The sequence below is a fragment of the Arachis ipaensis genome, chromosome B2 (assembly GCF_059453495.1).
Source record: "Arachis ipaensis isolate K30076 ecotype BB chromosome B2, ASM5945349v1, whole genome shotgun sequence".
Lineage (NCBI taxonomy): Eukaryota > Viridiplantae > Streptophyta > Magnoliopsida > Fabales > Fabaceae > Arachis > Arachis ipaensis.
The window spans coordinates 46,057,576-46,085,564 of record NC_142437.1 but is presented as its reverse complement, the minus strand read 5'-3'; the positions used below and the strand labels follow the sequence as shown (position 1 = coordinate 46,085,564).

The following is a 27,989-nucleotide window of genomic DNA, read 5'->3' as shown; positions in this document are numbered from 1 at the left end:
GGTGATCTAAAATTACGTCGTTTTAGTGGTCTGAGACGTCGCTATTAGGAAATGGACAGGGGTCGATTTGTCCCCCTTTGTTAAATTTATGTCATGACATATATGTCATTATCTATCAATATAGGGATGAGATTTAACATATTCATCACAGGCCATGGTTCAAATTTTACAAATTCAACACAATAATTCCTGCTTCATTCATCATCAAAAGTGTTGTTCACAACTCAACTCAGTGAAATAACAAAATTCAGCTATCAAATTCCTATACACTTGTTCTAAACAAGCTTGCAATTACAACCCCACCCAAAAATGCTAACAAATTAAACCCATACCTAATACATCTACTTTCACCCATTTTCAGTTTGCAGTAATCTAACTGATCCTCCAAACCAATTAATCTTTCCTCCAACTCATTAACTTTGTTATCCACCACATAACCATGGCCTTCCAATCGATTCTGCTTCTGCTTTGATGCCCCAAATGAGACAGCCTTGTTAGCATCCTCACCACATGAAGATACATAATCATCTAACCATGCAAAGAAGTTGCAATGCCATTTTCCAGTCTACAAAAAAGTTTAACATTTGTTATCATCTGTGGAATAGAAATTGAAAACAAAAAATTAGCTAAACTCTCAAAAACTACCTTGAATTTTGGGCAGCGAAAGAATAATCTGTCTGGATTTTTCACCGTCCCTAACATGAACAATATTGCATGAGAACCACAATAACAAATTGGGGCAACCCATTTCTTCTTCCTCGGAGCTCCAGCACTCCCACCAGAATTTAGGCCCCAGCCTGAATCATCTCTGCTTCGTGGGTTTGATGATGAACAATGCTCTCCATTACCAATCATGGTCTCCTAGGGTTCGTATTTGGGTTGGGAGAAGAGTGAGAGATTAGCAACGTCGAATCACTTTCAAACCATTGTGTTTCAGTGAAGACTAAAAACAAAGTCGTTTTTGGTTTCTAGAATGGGACAGAACGACCCCTTACCATTCCCTAATAGCAACGTCTCAGACCACTAAAACGACATAGTTTTAGGTCACCAAAGGGGGACAAATCGACCCCTATCCATTTCTTAATAGCCACGTGGAACTTAACAGACTATTAACCTCCAACTCAGCAACGTTAACTGACACGTAGGCATGTTTCGTCTGTTTTGGTCAGGAGAGATGACGGAAGGACCGGAAAGTCTCACAAAAGTATGGGACAGGGATCGATATGTCCCTTTTTTTTGGACAAGGTCCGTGATGTCCATCGAGAAAAAGGACAGAGACCGGATTGGGTGTTCACTCGATAAAACCGTGGCTTTCTTGTGAGTTTTTTTACTTAGCACCTTACTCCCTAGCAACATGGATATACGTTGTGAAATATTCGCGCACGAGTGTTTTTCCTTAATAAGATTATTTTAGAAACTCTTAATTTTCGTTTCAATTTTGGTTCTACTACATTTGGATTAAAATTGAGTTTTATATTATTTTTCAAACTTCTGCTACCTTTTCAATAAAATCTAGAAAACAGCAAGTAGTAGTTATTTTAAAAAACATGAAAACTCCACTTTTAATAAAATACTTCTTAAATTTGGTATGGTCATATTAGATTGGTCTAAGTTTTATTTAAATTTGGTTTCAGGACAATATCATTTCATATGAATAAGTTATGCAACTTTAAAGTCGGCGGCTCTGTTTTAGGTAATGCTGTTCTGATAGTTCAGTGAGCTTGTCACCTTTCAAATTGCATAATTTATTCTTTAAAATTTATATTAATCTGAAATTTGGATTAATTATTTCAGTCATGCAAATATTTGATTTGCCTTTGGTTGCAACGCAAAAAATTGTCAGAATTAAAAGATATGTAGGTTGGGAGTTGCTCCTCTAATAACTCGAAAACAGATTTTGCCATAGAAACCGCTTAACTTCAAAAATTTATATCTTCCAATCTATACATCCAAAAATTCTGAATTATTTGGGGATGATATATACTCTCCAAAGTATTATAGAAAATTAACTTTTCTCAGAACGAGTGTCTAGATTATTCCAAGAATTTCGAGCAAGTTGCTGCCAAATTCTGCAGCAAAAGATTTGGACTTCACATATCAGGTTTAGTTTCCTAAGCTTTTAACTCCCTTTAATTCATGGTTCTAACTGAAAGAGCCTAACAGTGGAAACAACACAAATATCTAACACAAAAACAATATGGAAGCACTCATAACATAATATAGTAGCAACTATGAACAAGCAAATATAGTAAGTAAAGCAATAAAAAGAACACACCGAGATTTTAACGTGGAAAACCCCCTCAATGTGAGAGGTAAAAACCACGGGTCGTCCAGACTAATGAAATAGCTCCACTATAATCAAATGAGGTACAAGAGAGTCTCAAACAAAGCACAAAAACGTGCATATAACCAGCCAAAACATCAAAGCACCAAAGCTCATAAATGTGAAGCAAGAAGATGAAAAATACCCAAAAAATAGAGCTGCTGTCGAAGCCAATTTCTCCCTCTGCAGATTTTCAATCAAAATCTTCACCATTCAGAATGAAGAACGAAATGTGAAAAATCTACAGTTCAAATTTCATGTCGATCCAATGGTGAAATAATGAGAAACTGCTGTTCAAAGAATGCTGCTCTGTGTAAAATCGGAAAACCTATTTTCTCTCTTGCGAAGCCAATTTCTCCCATTGCAGACTTCCAATCAACATCTCCACCAACCAGAATGAAGAACAAGATGAATGGAACACACAGTTCAAATTTCAAGCCGATCCAACGGTGAATGAATGAGAAACTGCCATTTGAAATTTACTTCTTTGCATAAAAACGGGAATCTTATTTTCCCTCTTTCTCTCTTACTTGGTAGCTACACTCTCTCACTCTCAAAAGCATAGTTGTCAAAACCGAACCAGTGATCAAACCGGTCAGGTCACTGGATCATTGGTTCAACTGGTAGGTCACTGGTTAAACCGATTGACCCGGTCCTATGTAAATAAAAACAAAATAAATCAAAAATTTAAAATTAAAATTTAAAATACATATTTTCACTATCATTTTAAAAATATCTAGCTATTCTAAAATAATATGAAACAGGAACAATAAGTATTTTGTTAATTTTACTCTATCATAAATATTTTTATTTTATTTTTATATTAAAATAACTATTATTTTTTAATTTCAATAATTTATTAATTAGTTTATATCTATTATAAAAAAATATGTGAGTTTATAATTATTGTTAAATAAAAATATAATTAATTTAAAAATGAATGAGTTTATAACTAAAATTAAAATAAATTAAATAGAAGAAAATTATTTGCTGAAAGATATATATATATATTAATAACAAGCTTAACAGCCTTGTGAGTATCATTTTTCTCCTTGATGAGGGGGTTCGAACCCCATTTTCCATATTTTGGGAAAATTTTGAAACTCAAGCGGTTTGGTCGAACCGGTCTTACCGAGTTTGATTGGTTTTGATCGGTTCACTTCGGGTTTAACCGGTTCGTTGCCTTATGCGGTCTGATTATCGGACCATACTGGTCTAGGGTTCGATTTACCGATTTTTTGGTCGAACCGGTTGGTCCGGTCCGGTTTTAATAACAATGCTCAAAAGACCCCAAAATCTGATTAGGGTTGTGGCATAATGGGTGCAAAGAGACGCCCTCAAAATGTTGGGCTTGGACCTCACTAAGGAGAGAAAAAACCCAATAAGTCTCCCCCTTCTCGACTAGGTGGAGGCCCTCGCCATTCCGGCGATCAACAACATGTTTCAAGCTTTTCTTTTGACAATGCTTTTGTCATCATATCAGCACCATTGTCATCAGTGTGAACTTTCTCAAGGTCCAACAACTTTTAATCTAACACATCCCGTATCCAGTGATACCTAACATTAATATGTTTAGATCTTGCATGAAAAGTAGAATTTTTGGCAAGATGTATAGCACTTTGACTATCACACAACAACACATAATGGTCTTACTTGAAACCAAGTGCTACAAGAAACTTCTTCATCCACAACAACTCTTTAGACGCTTCAGTTGCTGCAATAAACTCTGCTTATATGGTAGAAAGTGCAACACACTTTTGTAGCTTTGACTACCATGAAATAGCTCCCCCTGCAAACTTGACCAAATAACCTGAAGTAGACTTTCGAGAATTAATATCTCCTGCCATGTCTGCATCAATAAAGCCAACTAGCAAAGGTTTCTCACCACCAAAACTCAAACTCAAGTTAGTTGTGCCTTTGAGATATCTTATAATCCATTTAACAGCATTCTAATGTTCTTTACCTGGATTAGAGAGAAAACGACTCACAGTACCAACCGCATGAGCAATGTCTGGTCTAGTACACACCATAGCATACATCAAGCTTCCAACAATTGAGGCATAAGAAATTTCATCCATTGCTTGTTTCTCCTCATCAGTGGTTGGACACTGCTTGGTACTCAACTTAAAATGAGGAGCAAAAGAACTAGCAACACATTTGGCATCATTCATGCCAAACCTTTGAAGCACCTTATTTATGTACTTCTCCTGTGGCAAATAAAGCTTCTTGAAATCTCTATAACGAGTAATAGTCATGTCCAAAATCTGTTTGGTAGGACCCAAGTCCTTCATAGCAAAAAACTTGCTTAACTGTTTCTTCAACTCATTAATCCTCAAAGCATTCTTGCCCACAATCAAAATATCATCAACATAAAGCAAAAGAATGATAAAATCACCATCAGAAAATTTTTGCACAAATACACAATTATTTGAAGTTGTCTTACAGTAACTATGCTCCCCCATAACAGATTTAAACTTCTTGTATCTTGGAGCTTGCTTCAACCCATAAAGACTCTTCTTAAGCTTGCACACAAAATCTTCCTTTCCTTTAACAACAAAGCCCTCCGGTTGCTCCATGTAGATCTCCTTGTCTAAATCACCATGAAAAAAAGCTGTTTCACATCCATTTGCTCAATCTCCAGATTAAGAGATGCTGCTAATCCAAGCATAGCACGAATGGATGACATCCTCACAACAAGAGAAAAAATCTCCTCATAATCAACACCTTTTCTTTGGCTAAAGCCTCTAACAACCAATCTAGCTTTATACCGAGGCTTAGAATTGTGTTCTTCATTCTTGATTCTGAATACCCATTTGTTCTTCAAAACTCGTATACCCTTCGGTAGCTTCACCAACTCATAGGTATCATTCTCAAGTAAGGACTTCATTTCTTCTTGCATAGCTTCAAGCCATTAAGCTTTGCTTTCATCTTCAACAGCCTCTCCAAAGCATTCAGGTTCTCCCCCATCAGTCAACAAAACAAACTTATGTGGAGAATACCTTGATGAAGGCTTCCTCTCTCTTGTAGACCTTCTGAGTGCATTTACAGGAATTTCCAAAGCTGGTTCTTTATCTTGATAATCATAACCAACTTCATCAAGTATCAGATCAACTGTCCATCTTCACCTGCACTTGTATCATGCTCATTATTTTGAGCTTCAACTCTACCATCTTCCACCATAGGCATAGAGGGAGTAATATCCAAATCAGAAAAATCATCATTAGGATGAACCATTAGCTTCTCCGCATTATCAACATCCTTCGATATTTGGTCTTCAACAAAGACAACATCTCTACTCCGAATCACCTTCTTGCTAACAGGATCATAAAACCTGTAACCAAACTCATCCATGCCATAGCCAATAAAAATACACTACCTAGTCTGTACATCAAGCTTAGGTCTCTCATCTTTGGGAATATGAATAAAAGCTTTACATCCAAAGACTCTTAAATAATCATAAGAAACATCTTTACCTGACCATACCTTCTCTGGCACTTCAAATTGCAAGGGAACACATGGTGTCCGGTTTAAGACATGAACAACAGTGCTCAAATTTTCAACCCAAAAGGATTTTGCCAATCCAAATTGCGACAATAAGCACCTAACTCTTTCAACTAATGTTATGTTCATCCTTTCAGCCAAGCCATTCAACTGAAGAGTTTTGGAGGAGTCTTCTGATGTCTTATACCATGCTCTTTACAATAAGTATCAAATGGACTTGGGTACTCACCACCATTGTTAGTACGAATGCATTTCAACTTCTTCCCAGTTTTTTTTTTTAAACAGAAGCTTGAAATTGCTTGAACACATTCAAAACTTGATCTTTGGTCTTCAAAGTGTAAACCCATAGTTTCCTAGAATGATCATCAATAAAGGTTACAAAATAGATAGACCCTCCAAGTGTTCTTGTCTTCATCGGCCCACATACATCAAAATGCACCAAGTCAAGTATCTCCGGCTTCCTTGAAGGTGGATGGCTCTTAAAAAAAAATACTGTTTTGTTTCCCAGCAAAGCAATGGTTGCACTTTTGTAAAGCAACCTTACAACCAGATAAAAGATTCCTCTTGGATAATATATTCATACCTTTCTCACTCATATGACATAATCTCTTATGCCATAAATCAGTTTCATCAACAAACTCAGCAGCATTAACAACATCTTTCACAATCTTTGCTTGTGTTAAATAAAGAGTAGAGTGTCATGTACCTCTAGCAACAACCATGGAACCCTTGGTGATCTTCCAACTATCACGAGAGAATGAACTATCCAAGTCTTCATCACACAACTTACCAACAGAAAGTAAGTTCAACCGAATATTTGGAACATGCTTCACATGCTTCAAAGTCAACTTGGTACCATTGAAGGTTTCTAAGCAAACTTGTCTAACACCGGCACATTTTGCAACACCTTGATTGGTCATTTTCACAACACCAAAATCACCAGGAGAATAAGATGTAAATAAATTCCTCCTAGATGTAACATGAATAGAAGCACCGCTATCAATCACCCAACTAGTGCTACTATCAACAAGGTTAATAGATTCAAACTCCTCAACAAAAAAAAAATCATCATGAGTTACATTAACCTTGTCTTCATTACTACCATCATCTTTATTTGTGCTCTTGCCTTTACTTGCCTTGACTTTCTCCTTCTTTAGCTGCCAACAAAATTTCTTCACATGTCCCTTTTGACCACAATGATGACATTCAATATTTTTATACTTTCCTCGAGAATTGCTTCTGCTTTGATCTCTACTTTTATGACCTCGACTTTTGTTTCTCCCCCTAGACTCAGAAACAAGAACATCTGAATGCGTAGTCGATGTACCTTGTGACTTTCTTCTCATTTCTTCATTCAAAACACTGCTCTTGGCAAGATCCATAGAGATTACACCATCAAGAACAGAATTGGACAATGACATTCTGAGAATTTTTCACGAGTCTGGTAAGGAGTCAAGAAGTAACAATTCTTGAACCTCTTTATCAAACTTGATACCCATGGAAGATAACTGATTCATTATTCGTTGGAAGTTATTCAAGTGATCTGTCATTGATGTCCCATCTATATATTTCAAAGCCAATAAATGCTTGATAAAAAACATCTTGTTATTCCCAGTTTTCCGAACATATAACTGTTCAAGCTTAATCCAAAGGATCTGAACACGTGCCTCTCCAATAATATGGTTCAACACATTATCATCAACCCACTGCCTAATATATCCACAAACTTGTCTATGCAATAAAGTCCAATCATCATCAGATTTATCATTAGGCTTCTCTGTACCAAAAATTGGTTGATAAAAATTTTTAATATAAAGCAAATCTTCCATCTTTGACTTCCACAAATCATAATTAGGACCATTAAGAGTAATCATCCTACTAGTGTTAGTATTAGCTTCCATTGTTCACAGAATCACAATCCCAGAAAAATACCAACAAGCTATGATGCTAGTATGAAAGAGCCTAGCAGCGAAAATAACACAAATATCCAACACAAGAATAATATGGAAGCACTCACAACATAATATGGCAGCAACTATGAACAAGCAAATATAGCAAATAAAGCAATAACAAGAACACACCGAGATTTTAACGCGGAAAATCCCCTCAATGTGAGAGGTAAAAACCACGGGTCGTCCAGACCAATGAAATAGCTTCACTATAATCAAATGAGGTACAAGAGAGTCTCAAATAAAGCAAAAAAAAAAAACGTGCATATAACCAGTCAAAACATCAAAGCACCAAAGCTCATAAATGTGAAGCAAGAAGAAGAAAAATATAAAAAAAAATAGAGCTGCTGGCGAAGCCACTTTATCCCTCTGCAGACCTCCAATCAAAATCTTCACTGTTCAGAATGAAGAAAAAAATGTAATGAATCTACAGTTTAAATTTCATGTCGATCCAACGGTGAAATAATGAGAAACTGCTGTTCAAAGAATGCTGCTCTATGTAAAATCGGAAAACCTATTTTCTCTCTTGCGAAGCCAATTTCTCCCACTGCAGACTTCTAATTAACATCTTCACCGATCAGAATGAAGAACAAGACGAGTGGAACACGCAGTTCAAGTTTCAAGCCGATCCAACGGTAAATGAATGAGAAACTACTATTTGAAATTTACTTCTCTACATAAAAACAAGAATTCTATTTTTCCTTTTCTCTCTCACTTGATAGCTACACTTTCTCACTCTCAAAAGACCCCAAAATCTGATTAGAGTTGTGGCACAATAGGTGTAAAGAGACACTCTTGAGCTTGGGCCTCACAAAGAAGAGAAAAAAACCAATACTAACTTCCTTCAAAGTCATTAAAACTTGTTATACTTGTTGTCATAGTCCCAAGAGCTTAGCTCACTTTTCTCATAATTCACCTGCCACATACACATACATATTCATATATAAAATCTGCATAATAAAATAGAAATTTAGCAACTTCATCATTATCAAACAAGCACATATCTCATCATCAAAATTCACCATCCATCAGAGTCACAAACATGGCCTCTATCTAGTCTAACCTTTATCTCTTTGAAGTTCACTCTTTCTAACACTTTCTCTTCACTCCCTTTTCTGCTAGAACTCCTAGTCCATCATCAAAATCAGTTTCTCACCAACAAGGACATAAGGACGAATTCCTAGTCCATCACAAGAAGGAGGTGCTCATCCTCTCAAGTTGTAAGTTTCGGTTAGTTGAGCTAGGAAGAATCAAGTAAGACATCAAGAAGAAGGCTTATGACCGAAGCAATGAGAGGGAAGTTATGAGATTCGAAGGCATGAAAAGAGAAGACGGTGGAAGGGAACTTATCTCCTCAAGCTTCCATGAAGGATGCTGAAATGGAGTTGATGTTGTTGGAGGTGGAGAAGAGAATTGTGCATGGTGATGGTGGTGAAGTAGGTTTGGTTGGCTCTCTCACTCACCCTCACTAACTCTCGGCTCTTCCCTCCCTTTCTTGCTCTCTTCTTTTTGTTCTTCCTAGCTGAACTAATGAAGAAAGGTGAAGAGTATATGAAGGGAAGAATGGATAAGTAAAGTTAGAGTGCTACGTTGCACTTGAGGTGAGGAGTGATTAATACCTAGGCTTGACATTTAATGCAAGTTGCTCACAACGCAACTAATCAAGAGGTATGACTATGGTTGGTGATGAATGGTTCGGTTATACAGTGGCTGGAAGAAGAGAATAATAGTGTTAATCATGGTTAGTCACTCATCTTCCATGCTTAACCAAGGTTTAATGTATTGGAATAAAGCATGGTTCGATCACCACATGAGAAGGAAAGAGAAAGGCTTAATCATAGTTAGCTTATCATCACATGATCCATTTACTTGATGATTAGTATGGTTTGGTTTCAAAGTAGGGGGCTGTTTCGGTGGAACAAGGGAGGAGAGAAGAGTGTTGTCAAGGTCTTGATCATGGTTAAATAAGGAGGGGCATTTTGGTTCAAACAGGAAAAGAGTGATTAAAAAGTGTGATAATGTGTTAACTTGTTTTGATAACATATTGGGGCTTTTCTTTAATTAATTGATCACTTGATAAATTAATTATACGATGATTAATCTAGACAAGTGATTAAATTTGTCTAGAAATTAATCCAGAGAGAGATTAACTAATCATGGTTAAAATTTTAATATGACTCTCGCCATCAAAATTTTAAACAAAGAAAATTACCGACGCCGTGAAAAACATCGTCACAAAATATTTCGGTTCTAACCATATCTAACTGATATATACATTTAGGTTTAATTAATTTATTGGTCCTTTGAATTTTTATTTTAATAAATAAATTAATTATAATAATTACTAAAATAAATAATTTAAAAAATATTTATCAAAATAAATATTTTTTTCTTATCTCGTTTACACTGCAAACGAGATAAGATGTTCAAATCCAAACCGATCCAAATTAAATCGTTCATCCAATCCAATTCAAGCTAAAATCCGATTAAAATCGCATTAATTCGGATTTAATTAGATTCTATTTTTTGCAAACTGGATTGGATCGGATTTCGAATCTACTTTCCATAACCGATCCAATCTAATCCAAACCGCACAATGTGCTATAATATTATTATTTTATTATTATATTTACAATTATACTTATAACATGTTCAATTTGTTATCCAATTTTATATTATTCATGTATTATTATTATTATTTAATAAATATTTTGTATCTAAAATGTTATTTATTTATTTATTTATTTATTTATTTTAACTAACTTATAATTTTATTTCTATTGTTATGTTATTGTTGGCTTCTTAAAATATTGTTGAGATTTGCTATGTTATCGTTGATTATTTAAAATTTAATGTTGCGACTTGTTATATGTATTTGATTTTTTTAATTTACAAAACCGCAAATTCAATCCAATCCAAACCGCTTGAAATTGGATCGGATCGGATCGAATTTTTTTTCTAAAAGTCATCTAATCCAAACCGCACCGCAAGTACAATTAGTGTTCGGATCGGATGAGTTTTTGACTCAAAATCGATCCAAACCGCACCGCGAACACCCCTAAAGACAGGTGGACGCGACACGTGTATATCTCATTTACACAGTAAACGAAATACGTGTATTTGTAAAAAAAATATTTTTTTAAAAATAATAAAAAATATTAATAATATCAATAATATCAATTATCCAAACTTTTAGCATTCAATTAGTACATAAAAAGGTTGGTAAAAGAGATTAAAATGAATATATTTGATTAATTAGTACTAAAAAAGAGTACATAGAAAATACGTAATAAGAGAGTGATGGACGATAAATAAAACAGATAAAGAATGGGAGAGTGGGAGATAACTGTCTGTTTGCCAAGAAGAGGTTGATGGAGATAGTAGGAGATAACGTGGGAAATAATCGTTTCATCTTACAACTTGAACACGTACGAATTTTTTATTTTTCAAATTTAAATCAATCCAATTGTATCATATTTTAATCTAAAATTTTTTATGTTTGATCATATTTAAAGGTATTTGACCGTCTAAAATATGATCCAATTAGATTGATTTAAATTTAAAAAATAAAAAATGGTTTTCTTCCACTATTCCCATCAACCTCTCCTAACAAACGGTTATGTCGCATTCTCCCATTCTTTTTCGTTATCTCGCATTCTTCCATTCTTTTTCTATTTCGTCCATCACTCTTCCATTCTTTCATGGAATTTGAACACGTACGGATTTTTTATTTTTCAAAATGAATCATAATTTAATCTAAAATTTTTTATGTCCTCTTTTTGAGTACTAATTGATTAAACATATCAATTTTAATCTCTTCTACCAATCTTTTTATGTACTAATTGTATGCTAAAAGTTTGGATTATTGATATTATTAATATTTTTTATTATTTTCAGAGAAAATAGTTTTTTTTTTACAAATACACGTGTCTCGTTTATCTCGTTTAAAGTGTAAACGATACCGTGTAAACGAGATAATTATAAATGAGATATACACGTGTCGCGTCCACCTATCTTATCTCGTTTACAGTGTAAACGAAATAAGAGAGAAGTATTTATTTTGGTAAATATTTTTTAAATTATTTATTTTAGTAATTATTATAATTAATTTATTTATTAAAATAAAAAATTCATTGGTCTCTATAGTTTCACAAAATTTTCAAATAGGTTCTGTGTAAGGACCCAATTAAAAAAAATTAGTACAAAACTCAATTAAAAAGAAAAAAAATATAGAAATTTAATTAAAAATTTCGCAAAAATATATGAACTAACAGAATAATTAAATTTATTATGATATAACTTTTTGCTTTAAGAATTACATAGATTATTTTATAACAAATTTTAACATAAAAATTCATCTATTATTTTTAATTATTTAAAAGATTGTGTACAAAAAATCTATAATAATAATTTTTCGTGCATGCATGGCATAGATCTAAATCTAATTACACTATAATAGAAAATGTATCTTCTAGGTTATTTTTAATTATTTAAAAGATTGTGTACAAAAAATCTATAATAATAATTTTTCTTGCATGCATGGCATGAATCTAAATCTAATTACACTATAATAGAAAATGTATCTTCTAGGTTTTTGTTTTATGTCGTGTGAATTTTTTATCATATAATATCTATTTCGAGAATTACCTGAAATAATACTTTGGATTTGTCCGACTACCTTATGAGGAGGTGGGGTGTTACCTGTAAAAGACTCTAATACTTAAGTTAGGAAGAGTTTTGAACAGATTTTTAGTAGATTGTGACGTGAATATACCTGAGAGTACTAGTGTATTTATAGCAGAATAGATAACTACCTTTTGAATAGTTCCACCTTTATTGGTAGATATTAATTTCCTGTACTCTTAAAAATTTGTTGAGATCTATCTTTTAGGAGAAATAGAAATAATACGAGAAATTTAAGGAAATAGTTATTTAATTGGATATTTGAAACTGATTCTCCTTGCCGTGTCCGACTTATTAAGAAACCGGATGAGTAGAAAATGCTACTTTTGAAGAGCCTTTATCCTTAATGGATCTAGCTGCATTTGGGTCAGTATGAACAATATTTTTTTCACATTTTTTTTTATTTGAGAAAAAATTAACGAGTGAATTCATTTTTTATCAAAATGTTCTAATTCCAATTCCATAAGTAGAGAGACAAATAAAATAAAAAAAAGAGCAATAGAGATATACTAATAATTATGTAATGATTTGTAATTAATTGAGTCATTATTATTATTAAAACAAGAATTCAGTATATACCCCCCATTCTATAATAGAAACAAGTAAATAATATGTTGTTCTCGTTTTATTTTATTTTTTTTGGAAAGGGGGTAATAATTGGGTGTGGAAAATCGAAGCATATGCAATATTTGGCATATTTGTGAGTTGTTTATGGCCTCATCAGGGAAGGGCATAACTTGTTATGGGTATGAGGCCTCATCCTTAGGTCGTCCGAAAGTTGTGCCACCAAAATCTGAGCCATTTGAAAACGGAAAACAGCAACATCCTAAACACACAGGCATTATCGCATCATGCAAAAATACGAGAGTGAAAGTTGTTGCAGGAGGCTCGTTGATGATGAGTTAGTTACATCACAATCAGTCTGGTGCATGTTACGTTGATTGCAGCAGGTTGGAGGACTCAAGATCATATATAATACAATGCATGCAGCATGTTCAAAAAGACGAAGTAGCCATTGAATGTCGTATTTTTACGCTGCTTATTCGAATTCTACTTGTACCATATCAAATGATAATAATTCTGAAATGACCAAAGTCAACGATCCTTCCATCAGCCCCATCAGGCAAATCTCTGCATCCTCTTCTCCTGACATTACTAGCAACAAGAATGACAAGAAAAAGAAGGTTCTATATATATTCCTGCATTATGCCTTCCTTCAATTATAATTGCTTATCTTTATATTTATTTTTATTCTTTTATTTTTTTGTTTGGTTCAAGTCTCTCCTTCCCAAGATTTTCGGTTCAAAGAGAACTGGGAGAGGCTCAGACGATGATGCTTTCACCAAGCCACACGAGGAAGGAGATCAAGGAGTTACTCTTGGTAATTTCTCTTTCACTTCCACCCCTCTTCTTTGTCATTGTTGCTTTAATTTTCTTTTGATGAATGTTCTTTTTCATGTCCAAAGATTTGGAGAAGAAGATTGAATCCAGAAGAAAAGCTTTAATGGAAGTGTCTCCCTTCATGAGAAAAAGCTTCTCAGGTATACATACATATTATTGTTGCATGGAATTAATTTTTTTTTACATTCTCTGAAATTATTTTTCATATCCAATTTCGCGGCTTGAATTTACATTGAGAAACATTTGGGTCAATGCTACGTTCTGGATCATCCAACTCGTACATTTGTTGGTAGCTTACCTAACAACAAAAAATCTTGCCTATCCGGAAGGATGTTTTTGATCAAGGGGAAAAGGAAATCTTTTATTTGTTGTTTAGGTATTTATTTTCGACAGCAATACCTAATAAAGCCACATATATAGCTACCAACTGTGTTAGGCGTCATGGTTAGAAGGAGTGTCTTTGTATACCCATTGCAATTACGTACTAGTCAAGATAATAGGATAAAGCATGACCTTAGTTACTTATATGTGCTAACAGAAAGGGAGACTAGCCCAGGAATCGAAGGCCTAAATTTGTCAACTTTTGAACGACCTGTGGGTCCAGAAACTGAAAGACAGAGTTTCAGGTTTGGTATTTTTCTTCGATTGTTGTAGTGAGATTAAAAACTCGTGTTAGTAAGACATCGGTTTATAATAAATTAATAATATCTGGGAATGCATGTAGGATATTTGTTGCCACTTGGAATGTAGGAGGAAAATCGCCAAACTATGATCTGAACCTTCAAGATTTCTTGCTAGTGGAGGGCTCTGCAGATGTATATGTATTGGGGTGAGTTTACAATTACATGATGCATGGTGGCAAGGCAAGAAGCTAATAAGTAAACTTTGAGTTGAGTTGGCTGACATATATATATATATATTTGTGTCTGTGTTTGATTAAGGTTTCAAGAAATAGTTCCCCTAAGCGCTGGGAATGTATTGGTAATAGAAGACAACGAGCCTGCAACAAAGTGGTTAACATTGATAAGTCAGGCACTAAACAGGCCAAGAAACGAGTACAACGATCCGTATGATTTGAACTTGAAGAACTCGAGGGAGTTGAAAGGGCCTACAAGTCTAAACTTCTTTCAGAAGTCGTCTCTGAAAATTGTGAGCAAAAGCTTGAGAGCAGAGGGCAGCAGCCTCCTTAAGGCATGCAATTGTCCAGTGGAATCTCCAACCAGCAGAGACAGAAGGAGGGTGAGAAAGTTTAGTGACCCTGTTAGTAAGATAGATAATGAGATTCGTGGTGAGATTAGCATGGAAGAGTTGCTCTCCATTGCAGAGATACCAATGACTTCCCAAAACAAGTACTCCCTTATATCAAGTAAGCAAATGGTTGGCATTTTTCTCACTGTATGGACTAGGAAGGAGTTGGTACCTCACATTGGCCATCTTAGAGTAGATACTGTTGGAACGGGAATCATGGGTTGCCTAGGTAACAAGGTACATATCTGTGTGTATTCATAATCATAATCATATTGCGGTTTCCAAGACTAATAAATAAATAATAGTAGTGCATGTGAAATGATAATTGGTTTGCAGGGGTGTATATCAATGAGCATGACAATACATCAAACAAGCTTTTGTTTCATCTGTAGTCACTTGGCTTCTGGGGAGAAAGAAGGTGATGAGATAAAGAGGAATGCTGATGTAGCTGAGATCCTCAAAGGGATACAGTTCCCTAGGATTTGCAAGAACCCTTGTGCCAAAGCCCCTGAAAAGATTGTTGACCACGAGTAAGTCGTATTTTTTTTATTATACCAAGTTTCTTAATTGTAAATTCCCTTGTTTAATGTCTGCATCTTTTGCAGACGAATAATATGGCTAGGTGATTTGAACTATCGGGTGGCTTTGAGTTATGAAGAAACAAGGGTCCTCTTGGAGGATAATGACTGGGACACTTTGTTAGAAAAAGATCAAGTGAGTGTTTTATGCTTTCTAGTTCTCACATAACATTATTATTACTTTTGATTGTATTGACTTGTATACATGTTTTTCACAGTTGAACATTGAAAGAGAGGCAGGAAGGGTGTTCAATGGATTCCAAGAAGGAAGGATCTTATTTGCCCCAACTTACAAGTATTCTCAAAATTCAGACTCCTATGCCGGGGAGACTGCCAAATCCAAGAAGAAACGCAGAACCCCAGCATGGTACTACTATATATATAGAGAGAGAGATGAATGAAGAAATCCATTCCAATAACCAATTATGTTGAATAATTTTCAGGTGTGATAGAATACTATGGCGTGGCAAAGGCATTGAACAACTATCATATATACGAGGAGAGTCAAGGTTCTCTGACCACAGGCCCGTTTGTGCTGTCTTCTCTGTGGATGTGGAAGTTAGAAACAGAAACAACAGGTTCAGGAAGGGTTACTCGTATGCTCACCCAAGACTTGAATTCGAAGATGTAATACCTCAAAGACATAGTTTCTATGATTAATTCAATCTAATATCCTCCCAATTAACCAAACTTGTATATTTCCTTAGGATCTATAGAACAACGATATTTCATTTCAACATTATTCTTTAATTCATTACTTCTCTCCTTCTCCAATGTGTTCATATATAACAGCAGAGCAAAACCACAAAGCAATGCAATCCTGTTGTGCAAGCAAAACATATAACTTTTTTGTACTTTCTTCTTATTATATTAATTACTAGATCGATAAGAATATAGGGAAATAGATCCTCTCCAATTTTTTTAACACTTGAGAGAATAAAGTGTGATGTCTCACTTTTAATTTTACAAGTGAGACCAAAATTAAAGAGGAGAGAGAGAACAATGAAAGGTGAGATTAAACATTGGATACCATCCAGTTTTTATTTTCTAGGTCTTGTGTGATCTGTTATGGGTTGGATTTAGATTAAGTTCAAGCAAGTTATTGTTAACTCCTTTTTTCTTCCCATTGGAGTTATGATGCTGCATGCAATCCAAGATCTTCATGAATGTTGGCACTCAAGCAGCAGAGTCCATAATCTTGTGGTGTGGTGTTACCCGAATCTCAGCCAACTCATCGAGCTGAGAAATAAGGTCCTCGTTCCGAAATGATTATTATTTAAATATATCTCAGCCAACTCATCGAGTTGTATTATTTTATTTTTGGTAATTGCTACAGTGTCTAAAAGTGTTTGTCTAACTTACTAAAAAGGGTTAAAAATTAATATTTAATTTTAAAAGTATAAAAATAAATAATTATTAAATATTCAAAAGTTGTCATAGAAAGTAAATTAGGCATAAATTAAGCATCAAGTTATAGATACCATAGAATTCACCTTTATTTTTTTTGTACAGTATTTGTTAGTTCACTTTAATTAATTTATTATCTATTATATCTTAGTAGAAATTCACCTGCATTCAACTTCACATAAAGCTATTTTTGGATGGTCGATACATGTTATTATTTGGTTTGAAAAAATCGGTTTATTTTATACGAATGGTTTCATTAATAAAACCAATTTAAATTGAACCAAACAATTATTTTTACTCTTTTCTTTTTTTACGCTCTTGAAATTGGTATGTTCGTCTTATTTGTATTTTTTAATCAAATTTCTTATTTCAAATGTATTTCTTAATTTATGTTTTTATTTACTTCTCTATGAATGATGAAAATCATTTAATAAATACATAACTGTTTATGTCATCACACCATTTGATATTCAAGATGAAATTGGTTGGATGTTAGACAATAATTTTAAAAGTTGTACTATTCACATCTTTATCTAGAGTCAACACAGAGATTGATTGGGTTGCTGTTACTTGTTAGATTCAAGTCGTTATAGGTAAAATTTGTACCTTTATCCTAAAAGTATTGTTTCATGAGTTATGTTTTTTTTTATATATAAATAATTTGTGAAATATAATTGTGGTAAGCACTGATTTGATATCAACAATATCTAAAAATTAACATTGTTTGTGTTGTTCACACAAATACCCAATTAGACATAATAGGCAACTGTATGAGAATTAATTCTATCATAAAAATAGAGATAATTTTTTGAATAGAACCACATCAATTGAACTATATATACATTTAAACTCAATATTTAAAGATGTGATGTACTCTTTGTATTCTTATTTAAACTTAATTAGTTTTGTTGAATGCATCCTATACTAACAAAAATGTGATCTAATCATGTATTATATATATTTTAAGAAATATATTAATTCCAAAGAGGATATTGAACTAGGGAGTAATAAATTATGTATTCTAATTTAATATTTATATTTGATTAAAGAATAATAAATTTTTTTTTTCAATTGAATACCTAACTAATTGAATATAACCTATCTAGTTCTCTTTATTTAATTTGGTTATGCTTTAAGATGTTCAAGGAATAGGTAAATTAATTTTGAAAAGTTAATTATTTAAAGAACAAATAGTCACTTGAATTTGAATGAAAAATATATATATAAATTTGAAGTTGGTATGATTAAAAATTTTAGTACCAACCAAGAATACTAGAATAAAAAAAATATGTAGTCACAAAAAAATATGTATAACTGAAAATACTCTAAATATAACTATAGTATAGTACTAAGTCTGAGTATTTTTTAATCTTGCCATAGTAATATTTGTAAAGAATAAAAGAGTATTTTGCTATTTAAATTTTTATCTTAGTATAGGTTTAACTTGTGTATATTTTTTCTTGAAAAGATGCATGTGAAGCAAAGTATTAAATTTATAGAAACGTATTTTAAATTATTAACAACTTATTAAAAGTAATTTAAACTTTAACATTGATCATGAAAAAACTTTGGCCTATATAATATTATTAAGGTATATGACTAAAAAGATGTTTAGAACTAAATTTTATATATTTTCTCATTTATTTTTCTAGTCTATTTGTTAAAAAAATTATGTCACTAATAAGATAGGTGAACAATAGAAAATAAACTATGAGATTACATTGTTATAATTCGTCAATTTTATAAGTTATTTTATTTTAATACTGATGTAGGGTAAAAAAAAATATTGAGAATATGACACATTCTGAATACGATAAATGTTATATAGAGGAAGAGAAAAATGAAAGGGCAATGGTAAAATTACTGATGGTAAAGAGGCAGCTGTTTTGAGTGCAAATGATTTTTTGAATCGACAATTTATAAGTTATGAATAAGCGTACCAATGTTATGTAAGGTATGCCAAGTGTGTGGGGTTTGGAGTTCGAAAGGGGGATTCGACTCTTGATAGAACTAGCAGTTATGTTCGACGTAAATTCTTGTGCAACAGAGCAGGTGTGAGAGAATAAATGCTACGCAACTACTAGTAAAATAAGAATGCAGAAGCCTGAGACCAGAACAAATTGTAATGCAATATTGTCATATCTTGACAAGAGTGGTTCAATGTGGAAAGTGAGAAAGATTGTGAAGGATCATAACCATTCTTTGATACCGCTTAAATTAGTTTACCAAATTCCAAATCATCGTACACTGACAGACGCAGGCAAAGTGCAAGTGGATAGCATGCATAGACATGGCCTCCCACCTTCGAAGATCATGGGTCTTATTGCTGGACAAGCTGGTGGTTATGAATTTGTCGGTTTTACAAAAAAAATTTGGATAACTAAATTGAAAGAAATCTACGTTCAAAGATCATTGAAGGAGATGTAAATGAAACTCTTAATTATTTATGTGGAAAACCAGAGGATGAACCTATGATGATTGTGAGACATAGTTTAACAAATGACGATAAATTGGAGCATTTATTTTGGGCAGATGACTTAGGTCGATTTGGCTACCAATATTTTGGTGATGTTCTAGCCTTTGATTCTACCTATAGAAAAAATAAGTATAATAGGCTGCTAGTTGTAACATCCTACCACACAGAGCTTTATGCTTAAGTCGTAAAACAGAGGTGGTGTGGTATTATGACATCTAAAATAAAATATATACATATAATAGTAGAAAGAATATAATATACGAGGAGCCTTGAAAAACAGGTAAAACAAAAATTGCAAAATAAAAAGCGCAACGCTCAAGAATAAGGATTACTTGCGTACGAAGAAAGCTATGGTTATTAAGCATAAGTAAACAGAAAGTAGGAATAGATGGCCAAAAGTACAGTATAACAAGCTCCTAACTCAGCCTGCGAAGCTAAGGCTGGCTGGAGAATATTTACATGCATATATACATAACCCGATGTCCAAAATACAAGCATAAAACCGTAGTTCTCCATAATCCTCTAAGAGGAACAAAATAAAACAAGTTGTTTGGAGAGTTAAGTACATATATATAGATAAACTATACATCAAAACAAAGTCCCAAAGTCTACTTCGCTGCAGAACTCCAGACGCCTAGCGAGGAGCCTCTCGACTTGCATATGAAAAACAACAATATCGTATAGAATGAGAACCGGGAATTCTCAGCATGGTAAAGGTGCCATGTACATAAGACATAAGGTCTTGGGAATGCCAGAGGCAATCATAGAATGCCAACACTCAGATATAAAGCTTAAGAACTAACATAGAAACCATAAACGGGTGGTTTTCTAAGAATTCCTAAACCTAACTAAAACTTAACTTGAACACTAAATCTTTCCACCTTTTCTCCGTCCCTCCGTCTCCGATGAATTTGCACAGACAAACAAGTAGACAATGACAAACACAAGTAGATTACAAGTAATACAGATAGCAAGTATAACAATTAACATAATAAATTCACTTAGGCAATCCTAATTAATGCACAAACAAGCAAAGAAAACAATATGCACATGATGTATGCATGTCCTATGGCTGATGAGTCTCATCTGTTGGTTATTGATGAGCGGATAATTTATACGCTTTTTGGCATTGTTTTTAGTATGTTTTTAGTAGAATCTAGTTATTTTAGGGATGTTTTCATTAGTTTTTATGTTAAATTCACATTTCTGAACTTTACTATGAGTTTGTGTGTTTTTCTGTGATTTCAGGTATTTTCTGGCTGAAATTGAGGGACTTGAGCAAAAATCAGATTCAGAGGTTGAAGAAGGACTGCTGATGCTGTTGGATTCTGACCTCCCTACACTCAAAATGGATTTTCTGGAGCTACAAAAATCAAAATGGGGCGCTTCTAATTGCGTTGGAAAGTAGACATCTAGGGCTTTTCAGAAATATATAATAGTTGATACTTTGCCCAAGTTTAGACGATGCAAACTGGCGTTCAACGCCAGTTCTCTGCCCAATTCTGGCGTCCAGCGCCAGAAACAAGTTGCAAAGTGGAGTTCAATGCCCAAACTGGCACAAAAGCTGGCGTTCAACTCCAAGAAGGACCTCTACACGTGCAACACTCAAGCTCAGCCCAAGCACACACCAAGTGGGCCCTGGAAGTGGATTTATTCATCAATTACTTACTTTTGTAAACCCTAGTAGCTAGTTTATTATAAATAGGACTTTTTACTATTGTATTAGAGATCTTTGGAATCATCTTTGGATTATCTTTTGATCTTTGGATTATCTTTGGACGCCTGGTTCTTAGATCAGAGGGGCTGGCCATTCGGCCATGCGTGGACCTTTCACTTATGTATTTTCAAACGGTAGAGTTTCTGCACTCCATAGATTAAGGTGTGGAGCTCTGCTGTTCCTCAAAGATTAATGCAAAGTACTACTGTTTTTCTATTCAATTCATCTTATTTCGCTTCTAAGACATTCATTCGCAATTCAAACTGAATGTGATGAATGTGACAATCATCATCATTCCCTATGAACGTGTGCCTGACAACCACTTCCGTTCTACCTTAGATTGAATGAGTATCTCTTAGATCTCTTAACCAGAATCTTCGTGGTGTAAGCTAGATTGATGGCGGCATTCATGAGAATCCGGAAAGTCTAAACCTTGTCTGTGGTATTCCGAGTAGGATTCTGGGATTGAATGACTCTGACGAGCTTCAAACTCGCGATTGCTGGGCGTAGTGACAGACGCAAAAGGAGGGTGAATCCTATTCCAGCATGATCGGGAACCTCAGATGATTAGCCGTGCTGTGACAGAGCATTTGGACCATTTTCACAAGAGGAGGGGATGTAGCCATTGACAACGGTGATGCCCTTCCATAAAGCCAGCCATGGAAAGGAGTAAGACTGATTGGATGAAGACAGCAGGAAAGCACAGATTCAGAGGAACGAAAGCATCTCTACACGCTTATCTGAAATTCTCACCAATGAATTACATAAGTGTTTCTATCCTTATTTTATTATATTATTTTCGAAAACTCCATAACTATTTTATATCTGCCTGACTGAGATTTACAAGGTGACCATAGCTTGCTTCATACCAACAATCTCCGTGGGATTCCCTTATTCATGTAAGGTATTACTTGGACGACCCAGTGCACTTGCTGGTTAGTTATGCGAAGTTGTGAAGATATGTTTAGACCATGGTTCTGTGCATCCGTTTTTGGTGCCATTGCCAGGGAATCAATTTCGAACAACAATTCACAACATGAGTACTTTGCATTAATCTTTGAGGAACAGCAGAGCTCCACACCTCAATCTATGGAGTGCAGAAACTCTACAGTTTGAAAATACATAAGTGAAAGGTCCAGGCATGGCCGAATGGCCAGCCCCTCTGATCTAAGAACCAGGCGTCCAAAGATGATCCAAAGATCAAAAGATAATCCAAAGATGTTTCCAAAGGTGTCTAATACAATAGTAAAAGGTCCTATTTATAATAAACTAGCTACTAGGGTTTACAGAAGTAAGTAATTGATGCATAAATCCACTTCCGGGGCCCACTTGGTGTGTTCTTGGGCTGAGCTTGAAGTCTACACGTGGAGAGGTCATTCTTGGAGTTGAACGCCAGCTTTTGTGCCAGTTTGGGCGTTGATCTCCACTTTGCAACTTGTTTCTGGCGCTGGACGCCAGAATTGGGCAGAGAACTGGCATTGAACGCCAGTTTGCGTCATCTAAACTTGAGCAAAGTATGGACTATTATATATTTCTGGAAAGCCCTGGATGTTTACTTTCCAACGCAATTGAAAGCGCGCTATTTTGAGTTCTGTAGCTCCAGAAAATCCATTTTGAGTGCAGGGAGGTCAGAATCCAACAGCATCAGCAGTCCTTCTTCAACCTCTGAATCTGATTTTTGCTCAAGTCCCTCAATTTCAGCCAGAAAATACCTGAAATCACAGAAAAACACACAAACTCATAGTAAAGTCCAGAAATGTGAATTTAACATAAAAACTAATGAAAACATCCCTAAAAGTAACTAGATTCTACTAAAAACATACTAAAAACAATGCCAAAAAGCGTATAAATTATCCGCTCATCACAACACCAAACTTAAATTGTTGCTTGTCCCCAAGCAACTAAAAATCAAATAGGATAAAAAGAAGAGAATATACTATAAATTCCAAACTATCAATGAAACATAGCTCCAATCAAATGAGCGGGACTTATAGCTTTTTGCCTCTTGAATAGTTCTGGCATCTCACTTTATCCATTGAAATTCAGAATGATTGGCTTCTATAGGAATTTAGAGTTCAGATAGTGTTATTGACTCTCCTAGTTCAGTATGATGCTTCTTGAACACAGCTTCTTTATGAGTCTTGGCCGTGGCCCTAATCACTTTGTTTTCCAGTATTACCACCGGATACATGATGAACGGATTTTTGATGGTATAGAATTTCACAAATGAATTCTCGTTGCAAGTATAGTTTCTAAACCAATCACTAATCCTTTCATACAAAAAGTTGTTTGTCACTAAAACAAACCCCTAAAATTAATAACCGAAGTATTCAAACCTCGGGTCGTTCTCCCTAGGAATTACAATAAAGTGTCTTGTTATTGGTTATGAGTTATTTTGGGGTTTTGGATAAGAAGCATGAAAAGTAAATGGCAATAAAAATAAACTAACAACTATAAAAGGCTCTTGGCAAGGTATGAAAATTAGAAGTCCTATCCTAGTTATCCTTCTCAATTGCGATGAGAATTGTTCGTTGCTACCACTTAGTTAACCCTTACTAATTAAAGGAAAGTCAAGTGGATGAATTGACTTGAGCCACAAGTCCTAGCCAACTCCCAAGGAAAGACTAGCTTTAGTGCACTCCAAACCAATTAGCAATCTCTCCAATTATCAATCAACAAAGGGATTAGATAACTCAAGTGTCACTAATTACTCTACCTAGGCCAAGCGGAACAAAATCTACACTATATCTAGAAGAGGCATTTCAACAAACACATAGAGTGCAATAGAAGTAAACATTATTAATTGCAAGAATTAAAGGAATCTACAACTACAAAGGCAAGAGATCAACAATAGAAAAGTAAAGAAGAACAATTATTATGAGTTACCTCTTATTGAATTGGAAGAATGTAGAAGGAACAATACTAGATCTACAACAAAATATAAGAACAACATAAAGAAAATTATAACAAAAGAATAGAAGAAGATGAATGTAGCAACAAAGAATTGAGAGATAGAAGTGGAGAAAAGCAAAGATTAAAACCTAGATCTAAGAACTAAACCTAATCCTAATCCTAATTCTAGAGAGAAGAGAGAGCTTCTCTCTCTAGAAACTAACTCTAAACTAATCCTAATGAGTGTGTATGATTGGAATCCCCCTTGCTCTTCAATCCTTGGCTTTAAATAGCATCTTTGGCGCCAAAGTTGGTTGGGATTGGGCCCCACAACCCTTGAGAATTCGTTGGTCACGTTTTCATTAAAAAATCATAAACCAGCACCGACGCGTACACGCACAACATGCGTACGCGTCCATGGGGTGATTTGCAGGTGCGCGTGCGCGTCCATGGGCGAGTTCAACTTCTTTGACTTTTCATGATTTCTCCACTTTGCATGCTTTCCTCTTCACTCCTTTGATCCATTCCTAGCCCTTTTCAATCTGAAATCACTAACAAACATATCAAGGCATCTAGTGGAATCAAAGGGAGATTAAAACCATCAAATTAAGGGTCTAAAAGCATATTTTCATATCTAAGCACAAATAAGGAGACAATCACAAAACCATGCTATTTCATTGAATAAATGTGGGTAAAAAGTGATAAAATCTCTTAAAATCAATACAGGATAAACCGTCAAAACGGGGTTTATCAACCTCCCCACACTTAAACCAAGCATGTCCTCATGCTTAAACCAAGAATGAAGCAAAGGGCATGGCATTTATTCAATGGAAACTAATTAAATGCAATCTACCTATATGCAACTATCTAAATAAATGCAATTGCTTGGTCAAAATAAATCAATTCCCAAGTATATATGCACAAGGGCTAAGGACTAGCAAGCCTAATCCACAATTGAATTGAGTTATTAAATATTTTTACAAACTTGCATGAAAAGAGATGATCATAGGTGAAAACATGTAATTGAGCATCAAACCCTCACCGGTAGTGTTTGCACTCTATTCGCTCAAGTGTTTAGGGTCGATTCTCTCAATTCTCCCCTAATCATGCTGTCCAAGATTTGTTTTTCTTCTAACAATCGACATACATTTCATGCATGCATACAAGTATCATGAGGTCTTTTCTTTAGGTTGTAATGGGGTTAGGGTCAAGGTAGGATGCATATATGGTCAAGTGAGCTTGAAGTTTGAATCTTTGATAAGCTTAGACTTCCCACCTAACCTATGACATCCTATACAATTAAGTTCTAACCTAACTACCCATTCTTCACTTTTTCACATACTCATGCATTTTCTTTTTCATTTCGCAACACTTATGCATTGATTTTATTGGACCTTGCTTTGGGGCATTTTATCCCCTTTTTATTATATTTTTTTTCTTCTTTTTTTTCTTTTTCTATTTTTTTTCTTTTCCATATTATTTTTCTTTTCTTTTTCTTTTGTTTTTCTTATTTTTTTTCTTTTTATATACAAGAACCTCAATGCATAAGGTTTTACATTTGATCAATACATGAGTATGTACCCAATTCCCAATATTTCCAATAACATTACAAAACTACCCTTTTATTCACCCAATGTCCAAAGGTTCCCACACTTGAATGATACTCACACACACTAGCCTAAGCTAATCAAAGATCCAAATAAGGACAATTATTATTTTTCGCTTTAAGGCTAGTAATGTGCTAAATTAAAGAATAAGTGGGTTAAGCGTAGGCTCAAATTTAGCTAACAAAGGAAGATAAAAGGTAAGGCCATTTGGGTAAGTGAGCTAATGAAATGATGGCCTCAATCATATAAATGCATGAATACACAAAATAATGGACATAAAGGATCAAACAAATCAAAGATTACAATCATAGAAAGAGAATAATGCACACAAGAAGGAAAAATAAATGGTTATAAGATGTAACCACGCTATTAGGCTCAAGTCTCATTTGCTTATGTTCTTAGCTCAAAAACATGATCCACAATATATATAATTCAAGCAAGTTCTATGAAAAGTTTTCACTCAAATCAATTGAGATGCCCTATAGATAGAAATCTTGAAAAATTTCATTATTTGAAAAATTTCATTATTTTGACTAAGCTTATTGTGTATACATATGCAAAAATAAGAAAATGAAAGTAAAAATCCTAAGAACCTAAAATGAAATGCAAAAGTGTTGGGATTAGAAATTTGTCACCCAAAATCGCCGACCGGTCGGACGACCTCCCCATACTTAAAAGTTTGCACCGTCCTCGGTGCACTCAAAGATGAGCAAGGGGGTACGGCGAGTCTCTGGATTGCTGCGTGTTCTTAGTCTTGCTTCCATGTTTGCTTGTGGTGCATTTATCATGAAAAACAAAAATACAACACCATAAGATGAGAAGATATAAAAACAAGGAAGCATACATTGTTGGAATGAGGTAAATCACTAGAATTGAGTGAGTGAATTAGTGTGACATTAAGAAATATTAGGTGTGTGAATTCTAAATTGCGCGGTTTAGAATACACATTAGCATAAAGAGCTATGTCACAAAAGAAGCATGCACGTCACTTATCCTAGTATGCTTGAGATGCTTTAAGTAAGCTTGTAAGGTAAGACAAGCATTAGAGAAGCATGAAAGCATTCAAGTCAAACATATGGATGGATATAATCATGAAATACAATGCATTAAGGTAAATGCTCAACATCATCCATCAAGAGATTGCCTAATCAAAGAATACGGTTCAAATCACATGGTGGCCAAATCATGCAATTCAAAGGAATTACAAGTTCGAAGGCAATTCTCATCACTTGGTAGTTTTCAAAAGGTAAGCATGAAAAACTCAAAACCAAGTAGCAAAATATAACCTCAATCATAGAATCCAACAAAGATTATCTAAAAACATTAATGCTAAATTAGCATTTAGGCAACAAGGGCAGCAACGTATAATAAACAAAGTCAATAATCCAACACGTATAATGAAAAGAGAGAAAATAAAATGAAAGCTAAACTAAAACTAACTAATTAACTAACCAACTAACTAATTAACTAACTAAAATAAATGGTTATCTATGGTGTTTGGAAGTGTTGGATGAGGGGTAGGAGAAGGGAAGAAGAAAGGAGAAGGAAAGAATTGGAAAGAGGAGAAGAAAAGAAAAGTGGATGGGAGAAAGAAATCCGCGCGTACGCACACATGGCCCGCGCGCGTCGTTGGCTTATTTCGACAGTGGCGCGTACGCGTCATGTGCGCGTGTGCGCAAGTGGGGTTTGTGCCAGAGGCACAACGTTGGCGCGGCGCAGGCACAACTCTCTGGAAAATGTATGGAGGTTGGAACTTCTCAATCCGCGCGTACGCACGCATGGCGCACGCGCGCGCATGGATGGTCGAAAATGCTGGAAGTGCGCGTACGTGCCATGTACGCGTACACATGGATGGTGCTCTGTTTTTCAAAAATTTTTTCTATGTTTTTGCACCAATCCAAGCATTCCAAACCTCCAAACAGCTACCAAAACACCATAAAACCTTATTTAACATACTTAAACTACCAAACATACTCAACTAACTAAACAAAACATGAAATTAAACTAATTCTACCAATATATACAAAAGAGAAAATGAAAGGATTTTACCATGGTGGGTTGTCTCCCACCTAGCACTTTTGTTTATTGTCCTTAAGTTGGACTTATGGGGAGCTCCTCATCAAGGTGGCTTGTGCTTGTATTCATCTTGGAACTCCCACCAATGCTTGGTTCTCCATTGTGCCCCAAGATTCTTCATGGATTGAGCC

The 27,989-nt window shown here is 34.6% G+C and overlaps 1 protein-coding gene across 1 annotated transcript; it reads left to right on the top strand.

Annotated features, from left to right (window-relative positions):
- The first annotated feature begins 13,342 nt into the window (after nt 1–13,342).
- LOC107627206 (type I inositol polyphosphate 5-phosphatase 5-like) lies at nt 13,343–16,508 on the top strand. Its single transcript, XM_088504878.1, has 10 exons — nt 13,343–13,640; nt 13,735–13,837; nt 13,923–13,997; nt 14,396–14,483; nt 14,582–14,686; nt 14,799–15,342; nt 15,442–15,635; nt 15,711–15,819; nt 15,902–16,050; nt 16,127–16,508. The coding sequence occupies exons 1-10, from the start codon at nt 13,476–13,478 to the stop codon at nt 16,341–16,343; spliced, it is 1,749 nt and encodes a 582-aa protein (XP_088361004.1). The 5' UTR covers nt 13,343–13,475; the 3' UTR covers nt 16,344–16,508.
- Nucleotides 16,509–27,989: the final 11,481 nt, after the last annotated feature.